Source organism: Nicotiana attenuata, chromosome 7 (genome assembly GCF_001879085.1).
Source record: "Nicotiana attenuata strain UT chromosome 7, NIATTr2, whole genome shotgun sequence".
Lineage (NCBI taxonomy): Eukaryota > Viridiplantae > Streptophyta > Magnoliopsida > Solanales > Solanaceae > Nicotiana > Nicotiana attenuata.
In genome coordinates this window covers 25,130,287-25,149,532 of record NC_031995.1, presented here as the reverse complement: position 1 = coordinate 25,149,532, position 19,246 = coordinate 25,130,287, and the positions used below count along the sequence as shown (strand labels likewise).

Below are 19,246 nucleotides of genomic sequence, written 5' to 3'. Positions count from 1 at the left end.
TTTTTCTCTAATTTTGACCTTTATTATAATTAAATAATCGTTTACCTTATCTTTTTATATAATAATTTTACCTCGTACCATAATTTTTCTTTGTAATACTACAACTTTATTCCTTATATTACTGGTACGTGACATCAAAAAATAACGACAAACGATACAATTTATCCAAATATTATATATATCAAACGATACAATACAATATAATATAAATATAATATGATACAATATGAAATGATATATAACAACTATCCAAACAAGGTGTAAGAAAATGGAAATGATTTCAAAACAAAATGAAAATTCAATTTATCATAAAATTACTCCTAGACGAACCTAGCATTTCTTTTCTATTTTTCAGGAAGGAATCCTTACAACAAAATAAATGATTTCAATATCTATATATAACCGTCATAGATTCAAATTTCCCGTACCGATTAAGGAAATCAAAATCCATAACAAAACCCAATTCCACAAACAGCTGAAAAATGAGTTTCCTAGCAGGAAGATTAGCAGGAAAAGAAGGAGCATTTTTCTTTGAAGAATCCAAACACGCCGTTACCCGTCTTGCCCAAAAGATCAAGCCTTCCAATTCTATAGCTGCTGCGAAAAATCAAGAATTAGAAGCTTCTCCTGATGTACTTCCTGAGATTCTCAGACATTCTTTACCTTCCAAAATTTTCCAATCTCATACGTCAGCAGATTCGTCACTCTCTGGTGCTTCAAAATGGGCTCTCCCCACTGATCCAAATAAGACTACTTGTGTATCACCTGATGCTCTTAATCCTCTCAGAGCTTATGTTTCTCTACCTCAAGTTACCTTTGGCCCTAAAAGGTTCTTCCTTTTCTGATATTCTTTTCTTGTTTTAGCTAATTTGTGACTGGAAAGATTGAATTTTGGGATGTTGGTTTTAGCAAAGTTTTAATTTTTGAGAATACTGAAATGGTACTGGGTTTTATTTTATTTTTTCTTTTTTTTAAAGCTTTTCCTATTCTTTGGAATGAAAATAATGATTGGATATTGTGTTTTTTTTTACCCCTTACTTACATTTCTTTTAGCTAATTTGTGATTAAAAGTTGAAATTCTGAATGTTGTGGTTTAACTTTGACACACCTAAGTCAAAAAAATTTGTTAGCCTATTCGGAATTTCAATGATATCTGGCTAAAGAAAAGAAAAACAAAGTGCAATATGCACAGTTTATGGGTTGATTGTTTTGGAATTTACTGTATTTTGTGAAATGAGTTGGAATTTGGGTACTGGAAATGTGTTAAGAGAATGTACAATTGATTTGGACAATAAAGTGTCGTATGGTACTGATTTTAGCTGGGTGAAGTGTTTCAATGGGAAGGTTCTTATTTTGGGGTTTTCTCATCGATCTAATTCAGGTGAGTGAAGTGTTATTTGATACGTTCAATAATTCAAAATGTTGGAGTAACAGGAGGTAATCGGTTGGTAGATGTATAAGTTGCACATTTGAAACTTATAGATTTGCTTAACTTTTCTTGGCTGACCAAGCATGGGAGCAAAACTTTTGCTGATTTTACTGCCCCTGCATTTGTACTTTTTAGTTTTCAAGAGTACTGTATAGATTTCTATGAAAACCATTCATTCGGAGTCACAAGAGCAATCTCTTACTTTCTAAAAAAAATGTTTTTCCTTTTGATTGTGGTAATGAAATGTTCACTTAGTCTTTGTTGTGTTGTAGATTATTAATCTGCTTGGCTACTCTGTTATACAGAAGTGTGTATTTTAGTTATATTTGCTGTGTGAATCTGTTATATTCAATATCAACCAGTCTTCTCTGTTTTTAGTTGTTCTCTTTTTCATGAAGAAAGTTCTGAAAAATCTCTTTAGTGAGGACATTGTATTTTATTGCTGATGTCTCAGTAACTGTTGTATAACATTCTGGTACTACAACAACAACAACCCCTCAGTCCCAAACAAGTTGGGTTTGTATATCATATTGTAACTAATACGAAAATGTGCTTCTAACTGCTTCAGCTTTAAACAGTTAGTGTGGATATTACGTAAACCTTTTTCATCTTCTTGATCCTGTATCTTCTTTTGACAATCACATTGGTAATATCTTCTCCAGGTGGCAGCTGCCAAATGCAGAAAACTCAGTACAAGCCTCAACCGCAAATGATTTGCGGCGTGATAAATACACACCTCTTAATCCTGAAAAACTCAAAGCTGCAGCTATGGGGATGTCTCAAAGTAAGACAAAATCTTTACATGTTTGCTCTAATAAGCTAAAGAGTCCATCTGGTCTGAAAAGTTTTTTCAAAAAAACAAAATAGCTGCTTTTGGATTAGAAAGCAGATTTTGAGTTTTCAAAAATCAAATAAAAATGTTTCGGATATCAGTTGATGAAAATGTTTTACGGGATTTAAGAAACAAACCACACAAGGTTTTCCCAAAATTAAGCAAATGCTCTTCAAAAATATTTTCCCAAGAAATACTCCTAAGCTTTATGTTCTATAGACTGAGGCATAGTCATTTTAAATCACACCAACTACGTTTTAATTTTTTTTTTTTTAACTGGAAGCATTCCTGAAAAGTACTGTATCTGAGCAAATTTACATCCATTCACATACATTAAGTTATAGCTAGGAAACCACTCAAACATGATATGTCTAGGTGATATTCTTTTTAGATCCTTATTGTTTAAAGTTCTCTTCAATGTAGTTGCAAAGGCATTTGCTGTTGCCACTGCTCTTGTCTTTGGTGGTTCCGCCTTGACGTTTAGCTTGGCAGCATCCAAGCTAGAGTTGCACAATGTAAGTAAATCTTTCTTTCTCTTTTGACTTCCTTATTGACATTCTCATTGAAGTGTGAATCTGTATTTCTAACTTAGTTTCTGCTAAACGTGCTGGCAATGTCACATTGAGGGAATATGATCACATATGGAACAGTCCATCAATCCACTGCTTTTCTTTTCTAAGGAATCACTTTCTGATAGATCTCTTAGGTTAAAGCTGACTGTTTAAATTGCTTTGATCCTTTCATATCGTGATTATGCTGTCGCATCCGCAAATATGAAAATATTTATTTGGAAGCCGTTGGATTTGCAAATCTGGTGCCTGGTGACTTTTGATCTCATTAGACTAGATTTTGCAGCTATATTTGAACGTAAAAACCAAATGGTAACCTATCTGAGGTAGAGAAATTTTGACGACCACATTTCTGCTCTAGTCGAGCTTAGTTGAGGAATTGGTCTGTTTGATTTTTAGTTTAGACAGTTCTGGTGATGTTGCTTTTAGTTAGATCGAATGTGTTGCTTAGTTGATCCATTGTACGTTTGTGGTTATGTAATATGTGGGTGATTGTGATGGTGGACAGTCGGATGATATTCGGACAAAAGGGAAGGACATTGTTCAGCCAAGATTGGAAACATTCAAAGAGCAGCTGAGTCCTTTAAGGATTTGGGTAAGTCAAATCAAGCAAGTTGGGCATAAACTTATGGAACGATATTTGCTTCTGTTTCTATCTAACGGTTTTTAACCTTAATTTACAGGCTGAAGAAAAGTCGAAGAAATGGCGTTTAGAGAAGGGAGAAGACATTAAAGAGAAGCCTTTAGTAAAGGAGCTCTCTAAAATATTGGGTGCCAAGTAATCGAAACTAATGCCAACGCAATTTATTGCAGGTATGCATGAGATACATTCATCAAAAGATTGTAACTGTAGCTGGAAGGATGTAACAGAGGGAATAAATTGTTAGTTTGTTGTCGGAGTAAGCAAATCTCTCGACGATTTCTGCTCTAAAACGTTTTGTTTTCTTCTTTCTCCCTGTGTGATCTTGTATAACGTGGCCTGTCAGCAGCTAGTATTTTTTATGTAGCCTCTTGTAGAAATGCAGGGTAAAGTTGCCTCCCATGTGGTCCGGCCTTTTCCTGAACCCGCACATAGCGGCAGCTCAGTGCACCGGGCTACAGTATTAGCTTTTCAATGTAAATGAAGTTGTAGTGTAATATAATGTAGCCTTTTGTCAAGTTCTTCTTTTGTGTGAGCTTTATCCTGTAAAGACTTTCTTTTCATGTCATCTTAGAAGTTTGTTGTTCATCTTTTTAAAGCTCTAGAAATACATATGCATATAGTGTTTATACGAACAGCAAGGTAGTAATCTTGTACTTTAGCATTCCCAGATCATTGTTTATGCACACTTGTTTCCGTGGCATATTACAATGTTGTTGCTATTATCTGTTTATTGCTTTCTTTTTCACCAATTTTAAGCCGAGGGTCTTTCGCAAACAGCATCTCTACCTCTCTAAGATAGGGGTAAGGTCCGCATACAGACTACCCTCGTCAGACCCACGTTGTTGTTGTAGTAGAAGAGTTTAAGTATTGCGCGGTCGTGTGTAAAAATGTTTACATACTCATGTATTTTAATAGGTAATTACATTAATTCTATTCAGTTAGTATTGCTTGGTAATCTTTAATAAAGGTTAATAACCTTACTGTTAAATTCCATTGATAGTGTAGGAACTTTATTGCATCGTTAGTGCATAAAATTTAAAAGCTTAAAAAATGGGCGCCAACGTTTTGGTTCAGCTAATCAGCCAAGATCCAATAAAATTGTATTATATATAACCAAAATTAAGCTTTTTCAAATTGTTTCAATTATCTTTTCCTTCTCTTCTGTTTCGGTTAATTTTTGGTACTTCATTTTTAAAACAAAGAGAAATACTAATGTGATAGGATTCTAATTTGTTGTATAAAAATGTCTAGCTCCTTTATAAAAAAATAATTTACAATTTTCATCTTAAGAAATAATAGATCAAATTAGCAACAGTAACATTTAAAATTTACCTACTTTATTTTTTACATTTTTTTGTAGGTGCATTATATTAAGGTATGCCATTTAAAAGCATTCCACCGTTGTATAACCATTTATCAAAGGATGTCGCCTCCAAGATTAGGTAAAAATATAAACTTATAACTACAAAAATAGGAATAATAGCACTAGAAATAATATTGTTTCCGTGAGGTAAAGATCATGAAATAGGTTCATAAATACCATCAATATCTACTGGATGAGCAACAATGAAGGTAATAATAAATACAGAAGTTGTCGTCAATAAGGTAGAAATCATCAAAACACCAAATTATCCAATTATTCGGCTGAATATATATTAAGACAAGTCAAAATTAAAATTAAGTGAATGGACAAAAGAATAATTTCAAATAAAAATTAATAGTGTAATAGATCTTGACGTTAATTATTTACATTCATCCTTGTCTCACAAGCAGTGGTGGTAAAATGGTTAAAAGAAAACAGTTATCCACCCATATTAATATATTATCCATTAAAAATGGGTTGGATAATGAACTTTTTAAAAACGGGTCAAATATGGATAAGAACCATATTATCCACTTAGAAAATAGGTAACCAATGGATAACTAATTGATTTAACTTTTACTACATTTGTAAAACCTGAAATTAGGGGTTCCTCAAGTTTGGAAGACTAAGAATTTTTCCAAAAGTGATCATATTAACCCATTTTTTATCCGTATTAAATATGGGTCAGATAGGATAATTTATTCGTTTTTTATATTAATTACCTGTGACCTGCCCATATTTAACCCGACCCGCCTGTTTGCCACCCCTACTCACAAGTTTGAGGAGGACATCCAGAAGACCTTCCCACGTGAAATAGAATTAGGACTAGAAATATCAACTTTCCAACTTAAAGTAGGATTACTATTTTTAATCCTAGTTCCATTAGGACTAGAACTATCAATTTTCCCATTCACAATCAAATTACACTTCCATATTTATAAATAGCAACCATTCATTCACTGCAATCAAACTTAAAACATCATATTAACCAAAGAACAAACAATGGTATTTCCTGGTGTTGAAGCCGCCGCAAACTCATTCATTGAACGTGTGAAATCACATCCAAATATTTATGGTCACTACCTCCGAGTCATGAGTGGTTATGTAACTAAAAAATTGGATGTTTCTGCTGTTGTGTCAGAGTTGGAAACTCTGTTTCAATCGCATGAAGATTTGCTAACTGGTTATCGTACGTTCTTGCCTCGAGAATTGCAAGAAACTTTACCTTCAGTGAAACCTCGGCAATCCCGAAAGAGGAATCTTGTTGCTGCTGACATGAAGAAGTTACACACGTGCATTGATTTTATGAACAAATTGGAGAGACGATTTGATGATAATAGAGGTGTTATTAGGGCATATTTGGAAACTGTCAAGTCACTCAAAAAGGGTAAACTTTCCAATAATGAGGTTTATCATACAATTGCGAAAATATTTGGTGATGAAAACCAAGATTTGGTAGATGAGTTTGCGTCAGTTTTGAAAATTAAGAAGAGGAAAAAGGAGGAAGAGAATGTATCTTCACCGAGTACTCGTAGTGAAGAAATTAAAGTCGAAAGGCAGAGAACTGCAGAGGAAAAAATTATTTACTTGCAAATGGAAGAAGAGATGTCTGAAATTGACATTCACTTGTCCCATGTGAGAAGAACCTTGCAATCTGCAAAGGCTTTAATGAAAATCTTGATACACTCAACACAACAACATCAGATCATTAATATTGTTGACAAATTTGTGGGTGATGTGAGTCGCAGCTGCATTAGGAAAGAATACAAAGAACAAAGTTTCTTTATTATAAAAAGACTGAGGGAAGATCCCAAACATGTTTTGCCCCACATTTTGTCAAAGTTGGAGTCCAAAAAGAAGGAATTGGTAGAGTCCAAAGAGAAGCTGCACAAACGTTGGCGTGAAGCTCATCAGCAGAAAAATAATTCTATGTTAATTGCATCACGAAAGGAGTAGTGAATTTAGGTTCTAGTCCGACAATGTGAAGGAATGTATAATTGTAGTATAGGTGTTTTCTTGAACTTGCTCCGTTTATCTATAATGTACTGCTAATCTGTTATTATGCAGTTGAATGATTTGCAGATAGTTTATCTATTAGTGAATGTACTGTTACTCTGTTATATGCCCTTGAATGAATTGAAGAGTTTAGTTTTATTTCAAGAAAACCATCAAAATACAAGAATAAATTGGAACAAGTATGCTTCCTCTTAAGTCTAGATCTGCTATCAACAGGAATTAGTTCAGCAAAATTGTCACCACCATACACCAAGATGCTTTCACTTAATTTCTGTTGAAGACCATAAAATAAAGAAATGTAATACTGTTGTCATCTTTTGTCAATGAGACCTCCATTATGGACTCATACCATATCTCATCAAACAAGTACTTGTCCTTTTCTATCCAACCATTTTTTTTACTGTAATCCATAAGGAGACCAATAAATTCAATCTTTCCAGCCAACACCTTTGCTTGAGCTGATGGGCTTAAGGTCTTTTAATCTATGTTTTGATGAACCTGATCCCTTGGTGTTCCCCTGACAGAAGCACAAGTCAACTATACAGCTGGAACACAACTGCAGAAAGTGACTATCCGCAACTGTACAAAGAGGAACACAACAGGGACCTGGTCCCTTAGGGTTCTCTGACAGAATTATGAGTCAACTACACAGCTGGAAAGCAACTGCAGAAAGTGACTGCCTGCAACTGTACACGCAACAGTGCACCAGTCACTTTCCATTGAGAAAAAGCATGTACTAACCAAGATTTGACATCACCATTGTGAATTGACATCACCATGGTAATGCCTTTTGTAGTATAACAACCTGGCAGGGGATCTGATCGGTTAAGCACTTGCAAATCAAAAAGAAAACATTCTCTCAAGTGCTAGCAACAGACTCTCTCAAGAACAAAGCTGCAGCAACCTCAAGGACCGGATCCAAGATTGAAGATATCTTAAGTCCTTAGGTTTGTTGAGTCTTTGTTATGTGNCTCAAAATTGGCCAAAAAGTATGCCTCACTCTGCGGCCCGCAGAATGATTATGCGGATTAGGAAACCTCTTGTAAAATTCGTAAACTCTCAGAGTTTATGTTGTGACTAGGTTTAGTCATAAGTTAAAGTCTTTGTTACTAGAGAGTGACAAAGTGGCTTGTGGTGAGAGTATCACAAATTAGTCAAAAGCCTTTGTAACAGTAGAATGACAAAGTGGCTTGTGGTGAGAGCATCACAAGTTAGTGAAAGTCTTTGTAACCAGGGAGTTACAAAGTGGCTTGTGGTAAGAGTACCACAAGTTAGTTGAGTTGAATTCTTTATAATGGAGTCATTACAAAGTGGCTTGTAATAGGTATTTTACAAGTTAGTGAAGTTGAAAGCCTACAAGTGTAGGTCGTGGTTGTTGTCCCCTTGAGTAGGATTTTTTCACGTAAAAATCCTATGTCTCATTTACATACTGGTTCTGTAGTTAGCACTGTGAAAACTCATAGAGGACCAGGTACTCTATAGTGTGATGGAGTCATACAAACTAACATGAGCTATTGTGCCTTCTAAACTATATTTAGATCCCATAAACATAGTGTAAAGGATGTGTTTATCAAATTCCTTGCTAACTGTTGGAAACTGACCATTAGTGTAGTGGCCAAGTACAAAGGCATCAGCTGTTACCAGCTTAGTGCCATTTGCAGTTTCTTTTATGACAATATGGTACATTGAACCAACTACAACAGCAGTGGAGGAACTATCAGCGTACTAGAAATTGGAAGCAGAAAACCATATGGACCACTACTTAAATAATTCCATAATCAGCAAGCAAGCCTCCACACCAGCTCCTGAATCTCCCAAAGCAGGGAAACCAACATCAGCAAGTCCACACTTGATACCGCCAGTAAGACAATATTTCACTAGAGAACTCCTTTTGAAATGACTTGGAGGACAATTTAGTTGTCCTTCTCTGCGTAGGAAATCAACAAGTGATGTTCCACCACCTCTTATCCAACCACAAATGCTCCCAAAACCTTCGGACGTGAAACGAAGTATGTCACAAATGAAAAGAAACACAGGATTGCTTGAAATTCTAGAATAACTGTAAATACCTTCAACCATACCAAACTTGGAATACAAAGCACTCAAGGAAATTTCCACAACTGTAGATGAATCGTGACTAGTGTTCATGCACAGAGCATGTACTGGCTGACCTAGCGCAAATAAAGCATAATTCTCATACTCCTCAATCAAATACAACCAGTTTCCTCAACTCTAGACTGTCTAGATCCATAAATCATACCACTAATCTGCAACAAAGACAACACTCTCTCCAATTTCTCCAAAATTACTTTCTTTACTTCCTATTTTTCTTCATCACCTTCCACGACAACCTCATTATCTCCAAAATCAGAAGAATTTCATCTACCATGTTATCCTCAATCTTATCAACAAAGGTGGAACTTTTACATGATCCCGATGAATTGGCTCCAAAAGTGTCTCCTATTTCGTGGATGCCAGCAAAGTCAACAGAGACATCTCTACTACATTCAAAGTTTTCATCGTCTTTGATAACTTCCATGGAAATGGAGTTTGCAGCTAGAGAGACGACAAAGGAGAAGAAGATAAGAGTCGAGAGAAAAGCAGAAATGCTCTATATTTCTGAGAATGAGGGAAAATGAAAATCTCTAACTAACTACTACATGTGCAGTGTATTTATAGTTATAACTAACTAACTAACTATTACACATACACCTCTAATATCTTAACTAACTTAAGATGAGCTGGATCCTAGCTGGAATGTTGCAACTACAGCTTGAACGTTGCCTTCACATGCTCATTGTTCAACAATCTTCATGTGCTATCACTTTACCCTCACCATCCACCATCAATTTGTACCAATGAGCCTCATAGTCACTATAAATTAGTGCATAAATCCTCTCCCACGGCAAGAGCAATAGAGACGCCTCCACACTTTCAAAATCTTCTTCGACCTCCAGCGACTCATTCCTAACACTATCATCTCCTTGCTTATCCATTACAAAGATTATCTCCCTCTAAGAAATTTTATCGAACACCTGAACATCAATTTCCCCATTTCCTTCCACAATGAAATGCTGGTCCTCTTTCAATATTTTCTTGCCAACAGAAAATTTGGTCGCCCAGTCACCATTGCTAACTTGTACATGAACTCTCCTGGACCTCTTTTTTCTTGAAAGCTTGACAGTAGCAGATTGTCGACCTAGCTCATATTTGCGCTTCTTCCTCCAAGCTTTCTTCTTGCCGCCGATGGCACCTCTTTTGTTCTTAGAGTATCGAGAGGGTACATAAAATGTTGTGTGATCAGAGTTCTCTGATTCGGGAGCTAGGGTTTCGAAAGATATAGAACCAAATTAATCCATCACAGAAGGAAAATGAACTAAATTAATCACCTTCTCTGGAGTTGCTTCGTTAGTCTCAAAAGACTTCAGCAAGTTGTCTAACGCCGAGGTACTCATCGACACCACTGAACCATCCCGGATTGGTGTTGTCAACCTGATAAACATATGAAATCGGATACGAGTAAGGATGTGAATACCCATGGTAATACTCATAACTATATAAATTTGGTGAACCACAAAAATGGAAATCAGTCATGACTGCAGAAGCCATGACTTGCGGTATTGATAGTAACTCTGGTTGAACGTGGTAGTGGAATTGGGGCCGAGAATCGTCGGCTTTGATACTAATTGTAACGATTCCTGTTTAACCAAAAAATAGGAAATTCGGTCAAAGCGTAATTTTAGAAGAACTCGGGTTACTGATAATCAAATAAAAGAAAATAATTGTATAACAATAAAAGAAAATCGGACTGAGAAGTAGTCGAATAAACAATGTAAATAAGTATATTTCAATAATCATCAGTGTCCCCATATAAATGTTACTTCTCTCCCTTTTATAGTTATTTCCAAGTACCACGTTTCTTTCCTTTCATAATAGAGTCATTATGAGCATTTAGTGACACTAATAAAATATTATAATTAGCAATCGTAACTGTTTCGTGAAGATTCTATAACGTTCCCTATCATTTACGCTCATTAATTACAAACATTACGGATCTATACGTTTTGTTGCCTTGGTTCATTCCACCAGTGTCTCTTCAAATTATCAAGAGGACCGAGTGACTGTTCCTTCTGGTCTTCATGATACTTCGCTCGTACCTAATAAGACTCGTGTCTCTTTAAGTACTCTTTGCCAACTGTCATTAATAAATCCACGTGTCTTGACATGTCAGCCACATAATTAATTCTAAGTGTAATATCGATTTTCCCCCAATACAGATAGTCCCCCCCACTTGCCATTTATTCAACAATTGAATATTTGGGAAGTGGATCTCATTAAAGCGGGAATTTTACCGCCGTTTCCCACATACCATTATACCTTCTTCTGAACTGACACTTCGTATGCCACTTCCATTTAATACGTGTGACGCGTGGTGCCCTATGATTGGTTCTATAACTCCTCAGCGCCTTTTAGGGCTTTTTTACGGTTACATCAATCACGAAGTGACAGTTTTCCTTATGACGTTTCCATCATTACCTTTGTGTTTGACGGTTGCTTCTGAGTATAAATATATCCTTTGTCTTTTTTCTCATGTAAAAGTGTTCCGTATTTGGCCATTCAATCTTCTCTTCTTCTTCGTACAGTTATGTCTTCTTCAAACCCTGATCCTCAAAAAGTCTTATCGTAGATGAACTTCCCCTTACTCCTACTAGAAGCAGGAAAGGGGGTAGGCTGCGTAGTTTAGGGTCAGTTTCTATTTGAGGTTCTTCTTCTTCTCAACCTAGTTCCACCCCTCCTTCATCTTCTAGGACTAGGGCTTCTCTTCCACATAGGTCTTTTGCCAGAAGTAGAGATTCTAATGAGCCAATCCGTGAACCTACACTAGACGAGATTATCCCTTCTGAACTTTCTTTTTATACTGATAGAGAATCAATTAGAAACCAGGTTTCATCTATGTCCTCTCATGATCATGCCGATGTTTACCCTTCATAAATTACTGAAGGTTTGATCTCTTTTGTTCGCAGACATTGTCATTGGAAGTTTGATTTCCCAATTCTGATCCCTAATGCAAATCAAAGGATCACTTCTTTCAAAGCTGGTTTTTCTTTTGTGTATATGTGCCCCTTTACATTGGACTTTAGACCCCCTATTGATCTAGTCGTTATTGAATTATGCCGCTTCTTCAATGTGTGTTTAGGACAAATTGGCCCTATTGTATGGAGGGCTGTTGCATGTTTAAGATATTTGGCTAATTTGGCTCAATTGCCTTTCACCTTTTTTTCATCTAATCCATCTCTACTCCCCTAAGTTATTCCGTCATGGGATTTTTACTCTGGTGGCGAGGAGTAAGAGAGTTTTAGTCAGTCCTGAGGACGATAAAGATTGAGGCTGGTACGCCCAATTTGTTGCTGCTCCTACGAAAGGGTTAGTAGGTGAAGAAAATATGCCCTTCTCTGAGAAGTGGAATTTTACACGTAAGTTTTCTTTACAACTTTCTCTTTTTTTTTTCTTTAAGAGTTTGTACTTCTCGTGACTGTTTCACTTCTCTTTTTCAGCAACCATGGGAACTGTTGAAGAGATTCCCAATTCCGTGGTTGGGTAGAAAAATTGTTGATAATTGCTCCGATGGAAGTTAGCTCTTGAAAGTACCTTTCGAATAGGTTTGGTTGGAAGGTTAAGACTCACGGTAAAAATTTTATTCTTTCCCTTCTATTTTTTATTCATTCTTTCATTAGAATTTATTTAACCCCTCTTTTTATCAGGGTTTCCTATTCGTGGCGTAAGTGCTGAGTCAATCGCAGCTTCTAGACTTTCTCTGGCAAGAGCTCAGGAGATAATCTTGAGTTCTTCATCGAAAAGAAAAGCTGACAGACCACAGGATTCTGAAGATGAAGAGGAGCGGGATGGAAGCTCTTTGGTTAGAAAGTCGCGGGCTAGAAGACGCGTCATTTTGGATGACGAAGTTACTCCTCCTCCTCTTTCTGTTCCCGTGACCGAGCCTGTTGAAGCCACTTTAGTGAATTCTAATGAAGAGACGCCCATGGCACCTCGTGACTCTGCTGAACACCTCTTTTCACGCGGGTTTGATAATGAAAGCTTTGACTTGGTGTCCGAGGAAGTACCTCTTGCCTCCTTTCCTGTATCTGTCCCAATGGAATGCCATTTGCCTGTTCTTACTACTGCTATTTCTGCTTCGCCTGAAGCTATTATGACTTCTTCAACTGTCCCTGCTGCCAATATTTCTCGTACTGAAATTGGTTCTTCAAATGGAAGCAGGGAAATGAAGCAAATTACCATTGAAGTTCCTGCGGTTGGTAATCTTCTGAAGAAGTCAGGCCAGGCTGACGTATGGTTAAAACCCTTGATTGGTCCGATTGAAAAGTCCAAGCTAGAAAGTCATAGTTCTTTGACTTGGATGAACGACATCGTGCAAACATCATTGAAGGTACAGACTCCTTTCTATATCTTATATCATTTTCCTTCTATTAGGATTCTTATCCTTTTTTCTTTGTGTAGATCAATCTCATCGGCACGGAGATGATGAAAAGGGTTTCCCATATGGAGCAATTGATGCATGATTACCAGATTGAGGCAGATAATTGGAAAAAGCAGTATGAAAGCCTCCAGCTTGAGATGGAAGTTTTAGAAGAGAACAAATGTACCTTGGAGCAGCAGATAAGAGTCATGGCAGCGAAGCTAGTCGTTGAGAAAGCTTCTTCCAACCAAGCGGGCAAGGATAAGGACCTTCCCGAGTCGTCTTTTGCTGAACAACTCTCCAAAGCTACATAAGAGATCAGAGGTCTGAAGGCCCTGTTGAATGAGAAAGAAGTTTATGCTGGTGAGCTTGTTCAAACACTCACCAGACCCAAGAAGATCTCCGAGTGTCTTCCGATAAGGTTAAGTTTTTGGAGAGTTTGCTTGCCCCCTTACAGACTTCTTACGATGATGCATTAGCTGAGAGGGAGGAGCTCAAGAGTGAAATTGATCATTGGGAAAGAGACTACGAAGCTCTTGAAGACAAGGCCGCTGTTAAAGTTAGTTGGGCCATTTTGAACACGCGCCATGATACTCTTATGGAGGTAAGTCGGGAAGGTTTTAACTTGGACTCTGAGTTAACAAAGATTAAGGAGACCATTGAAAAAACTTAACAAAGCCAAAGTTTTTCTTCACTCATGGATGATACTCCCGAAAATGTTGAAGCTAATTCTGGTGTGGTGGATGTCCAAGCTCCTTCTGATCAAGTTGAGCCTTCTGCTGCTGATGATGTCACCTTAAAATCTTCTTCAGAACCTGCTCCACAGTGAAAGTTTGATTATGAAGTTTAACTCTTTTTTTTGGTGGAACATTTGGCGGTTTTACCCCTGGTCCCATTTAGGGGTAATGTTTTTGGTAACAACATATCCTCAGGTCTTTTCGGGCATTTCTATAATGACAATCAAGTTAGGACTAAGTTCATACTTAGTTTTAACTAAATATTTTAAAATATTATAAAGTTTTTGCTTCAACTTTTTATGATGCCTTTGACTTGAGTTTCTGTTATACTCTTTTAATGATTTGCCCTTGCCTTGTTTCTTTATAAGTTTAGGGTCTTGCTTCCACTTCAATTTTAATATGTGAGCTTTTGTTTTACCCTTTCGCATTTAAAAATGCTTTGTTTATTTCGTGGCTTTTTGAACCAAGCACGAATTATAAAAGAGAGCCCTTTTATATACGACACTTAATGAAGAAGACGTCTCAACTTCACAAATGGTGTAAACATACGAAAGAAGAAATAGGAAAACACATGTTTCTTGGAATAACTTTGAGAAAAGTTTTATTTCATTCGAACTTTGTCAAACTAAATAATACCTTACATGTATTTAAGTATCATCTATAACTCTTCCGTAATTGTTTTCTTTACAACAGATTTGTAAAAAAGAGAATCCAAGGGTTTCCTTATGACCCATAACTAAATACTGTCTTTAACCTAAACATTCGTAAGATTTTGAAATTTACATCTACGAGTGTATTCTTCGCAGGTTTTTAAATCAGGCTTGCGTTTTTGGCTCGTGACTTTGCTCTGAACTTGATATTTGTTGAGTAGACTTTAGGCTTGACTTAAAATTTATTTGTTCCAGTCTTCTTTACCTTCCTTATACATATATTATATGTATATTATATAGTCCCCCAAGTGTTTGAGCTTTGAAGTATGAAATCTCCAGCACTTCATTATTCCTTCCATGCGGTCCTTTTCCTGAAAAGGAAAAACATACGGGACTCGGAGGTATAATTTAGATGAAGACTTGCTTAACCCATTACATTTCCATCAGAATAGTTGCAACCCTAGACCGGGAATTATTATTTTTTTCGTGTGTCTTTCAGGTCTAATTTCATCATTTGGTGTGGGCTAGCTTTTTGCCTATTATCTAAAATTGTTAGTATAACTTTATCAATTCAAAAACAAAAATCGTAAGTGAGGATACCTGACCGTTGGTATTTCCTTCCCTTATAAATAGTACTTTTTCAGATGAACAACATTCCAACTCGAGGGTAGAATCTTGCCATCCATGGTTTCAAGCTCATATGCTCTTTTTCCTGCGATACCACAAATCTTGTAAGGCCCTTCCCAATTTGGACTTAACTTTCCTGCATTGGTTGCTCTTGTGGATTGGAAAACTTTTTTGAGTATGTGGTCCCCAATCTTGAAGTATCTGAGACGAGCTTTCCGATTGTAATATCGCTCAATAACTTATTTTTGCGATGCCATCCTTAATAAAGCAGTTTCGCTTCTTTCTTCAAGCAAATCTAGATTTACCTGCATCTCTTCGTCATTTGATTCTTCGGTAGCTTGAGTATATCTCGTACTTGGCTCCCCAATTTCAACTGGAATTAAGGCTTCAGCACCATACACAAGTGAAAATGGTGTCTCTCCCGTACTTGTTTTTGCTATTGTTCGGTAAGCCCACAAGACCCCAGGTAGCACCTCTGGCCACTTGCCTTTTGATTCTTCTAGTCTTTTCTTCAAGTTGTTGATAATAACTTTATTTGTTGATTCAGCTTGTCCATTGGCCACTGGATGATAAGGTGTCGAGGTAATCCTTTTAATTTGCCAACTTCGGAAAAATTCTGTGATTTGTGCCCCTATGAATTGCGGACCATTATCACACACGATCTCTTTTGGGCTAAAAATACCCTTCATCCACCTTTTTGGTTACTTATGCCCTTTGACTATTAGATCAATACTGAATTTAAAATAACTATTATTTTTAATCCACGTGGCAACTTCTTATTGGTCGAAATTAAAACATCTAACCTATTAGAAAGACCCACTCATATCTACCCGTTTTTCGAGCTAATCAGCCCGAAGCACTACCCGACCCGAATAAAAAGTTCAACTAAAAAAAATGCCCCACTTCCTAACCACAATGCATCACTGATTATAATCTCAAATAAACTTAGCTAATCAAAATAAAACCAAGACCGGATAATTATACTTCCACATCGTAACAATTACGAAAAATTCGCCAACGCTGAAACGCTATACTACAGGGATATGGTGACGTATCCTGTAACCTAGCACTCAAAATGTTTCCTTAAACTTCTAATGAATTTTGCCAAAGAAAAACTAATCATTCGAACGAGTTTCATTGCAGTTCTATAAAAAATTCAAGTCATCAAACTTCCTCTGTTATTAGTAATTTTTTTCCATTCGCTGTTCAAAAATTCGCCATCAGTTTTTTTAGTTGAACTTTTTATTCGGGTCGGATTAGTATTTTGGGGCGGGTTAGTTCGAAAAACATGTAGATATGGGTAGGTCTTTTTAATAGGTTAGATGTTTTAATTTCAACCAATAAGAAGTTGCCACGTGGAATTTAATAATCATTATTTTTAATTGAGTATTGACCTAATGGTCAAAGAGCATAAGTGAACCAACGTAGCATTCGCCTAAGATTTCAGAAACTTGACAGCTTAGATGCCTGTCAGTCCTCAGCCCCCGTTGCCTGGTAATTGTCTCTCCAATCTATTTGGATCAGATTTGACCAGTGGCGAAGAAGAAAGGTTAGAAAGGCAAACCATAAAAATCATCTCTGGGAATCTTAGTTTTATTTCAAGAAAACCATCAATATACAAGAATAAATTGGAATAAGTACAACAAAAAACAAGATACATGATACACACAATGTTTCCTAAAATCACAAGGTTTCACACAAACACAAACACAATAATATTGGAAAATGGGAACAAAGACAAAGACTGCTCTTAATTATTCACAAATGCACATTGCTCCCTAATCTCACCAGCAGAGCCAGTCTTGACTTCAATACTGCCCATTTTCTCCATGGCCTTAGCGAATTCAGCGTTGAACTGTTTGAGTGATCCTTGTACTAGCTGGTTGATGTATGACTTTGTTGTCGCACTTGTTGTCAAGGCTGCATCAGATTGGAATAGCCCTTTTCTCTTTAGCAAAAGCTTAAAGTAGCTAAGATCAAACGCGCTGGAACTTCCAGGATCCATTTCAACGATCGTGGTATTGTCATTGATTGATTTGCATTTCTTCGCCTTAAGATTAGCTGCATACTCGCTGTCTAGAGATGGATCTTGTGTGCCCAAAACTCCAGTAAAATTGTATAAACGTGTTGAAAATGACGAGCAATGAGAAACTCCAATAGTATGTGCACCTAATAACAATAATAATAATGATTCTTGTTAAGAAAAACTAATTAAATATATGGAAGATCTTAATATAGGGAGAAGTAGAAATGTGTACTACTAATTTAGACTTACCAGACAATAGGACCAAGTCTTTTAGGTCAAGACCTTTGCTAGCAAAAGATGTCTGTAGACTGGAAAAGTTACTAGTTGGAGGAGGAATGTTTGCCAAGGCTTCGGACGCGTTAGATATTCTTCCATCTCTTCTACCAGTTGGAACATTCCAGTAAGGGCCTCCCTATCATGCAAAGAAGAAAAATGAGATTAAGAACATATTTCGTTTTAATTTATTCCCTTTTATGCTTACTATAACTAGTTATTTCTAGTTTGCTATTAGCGACTTTAACTATAACTTCAGCTCTATTTATTGGTCTAGGCAAGATACAACATAAACAAATATGGTCCGACAAGTTGGAACCTAGTTTACAAGTTGGTTCAAGTTTTGTACTTACCGTGACCACAACGGAGTCTCTAGAAACTAAGGCAACAATATCAGCACAAGAGACAACTCCAGGGCATTCAGCTTCAACTGCTTTCTTCACATCATCAATGAATGAGAAGCCTCTCAGTGTTTGATTAGGGATAGCCACTTTTTCAGTCTGGTTTTTCGTGCTCGAAGTGAAATTCAGAAGCACAGATGCATCACAACCCTGTAAAATCCCAAATGAAGATTAAAAAAAAAAATAATTACACTACTTCAAGAATGGCAGTGAAGGGGAGCCTTGTCGCAACTGGTAAAGTTGTTGCCATGTGACCAGAAGGTAACACGTTCGAGCCGTGAAAACAACCTCTTGCAGAAATGCAAGGTAAGGCTGCGTACAATAGAACTTTGTAGTCCAGTCCTTCCCGGGACCCCGCGCACAGCGGAAGCTTGGTTCACCTGGCTGCCCTTCAAGAATGGGAGTAACTGTTGAGTGAATATAGAGCTTGCATACATGTGAAACACTTACCCTGACAAAGCAGTCGTGAAATTGCAGTCTGAGCAAGGCAGCTGCAAGAGATGGAGCATTTGGAATGTGCTTTTGCACATAATCTTGAATTATCTTCTCTGCTTTTGGACAGCTCTTGGAATAGAAGTTGAGCTGTAACTGAGCATGGCTAGAACCAACTATTCCTAGTAAAATACATAACACTAGAAAATTACCCGAATAGCCAAATTTAGCCATTTTAATTACTACACCTGTTTTTGAAACTTTGAATTAAAAGATGTCTCTCTTTCTTTGTTCGAGTTGCTGCACACATCTAATCCAAACGGATCAGAGAGAATTTATAGGCACATTGTTTTAGCTAACTTGAGTTAGTTTGTCATTTTCCATCTTTTTTATTACATAAGAAAATGTTATAGTCTGTCTCTTTCATTCAGTTAGATTCAAATGTCATGATCATACTGACCAACCTCTCACATATGTATATATTAGACGCTTAAACTAATCTTCTTTTTCAAAAACTCTAATAATAATCATGGTTATTAGTACCTGCTCCTGGAGATATAGCCACCCTCATAATGGTGCATGGGAGTCCCAAGTTCTTATGATAACGAGTAGTAATACCTGCTTCAATAGTTGACATATATACAAGTTGATACCTATTCATATTCTTGTTATTTTAATAGAGGGAAAGGTGGCCTGCTTCTTTTTTTTTCTGTGTATTAAGAGATAGTATAAGGTAGTATTTGGTATTAGTACCCCAATGTGGGGATTAAAAT

At 36.7% G+C, this 19,246-nt stretch overlaps 2 protein-coding genes across 2 annotated transcripts; one reads left to right on the top strand and one right to left on the bottom strand.

The window, feature by feature from the left end:
- Nucleotides 308-4,065, top strand: LOC109228835. Its single transcript, XM_019394065.1, has 5 exons — nucleotides 308-829; nucleotides 2,092-2,213; nucleotides 2,685-2,776; nucleotides 3,339-3,425; nucleotides 3,514-4,065. Exons 1-5 carry the CDS (start codon nucleotides 483-485, stop codon nucleotides 3,610-3,612), a joined length of 747 nt encoding a protein of 248 aa, XP_019249610.1. The 5' UTR covers nucleotides 308-482; the 3' UTR covers nucleotides 3,613-4,065.
- Nucleotides 16,908-18,802, bottom strand: LOC109228834 (peroxidase 3-like). Its single transcript, XM_019394064.1, has 4 exons — nucleotides 18,492-18,802; nucleotides 17,994-18,191; nucleotides 17,617-17,779; nucleotides 16,908-17,510 (listed from the first exon to the last, which is right to left on the bottom strand). Exons 1-4 carry the CDS (start codon nucleotides 18,705-18,707, stop codon nucleotides 17,092-17,094), a joined length of 996 nt encoding a protein of 331 aa, XP_019249609.1. The 5' UTR covers nucleotides 18,708-18,802; the 3' UTR covers nucleotides 16,908-17,091.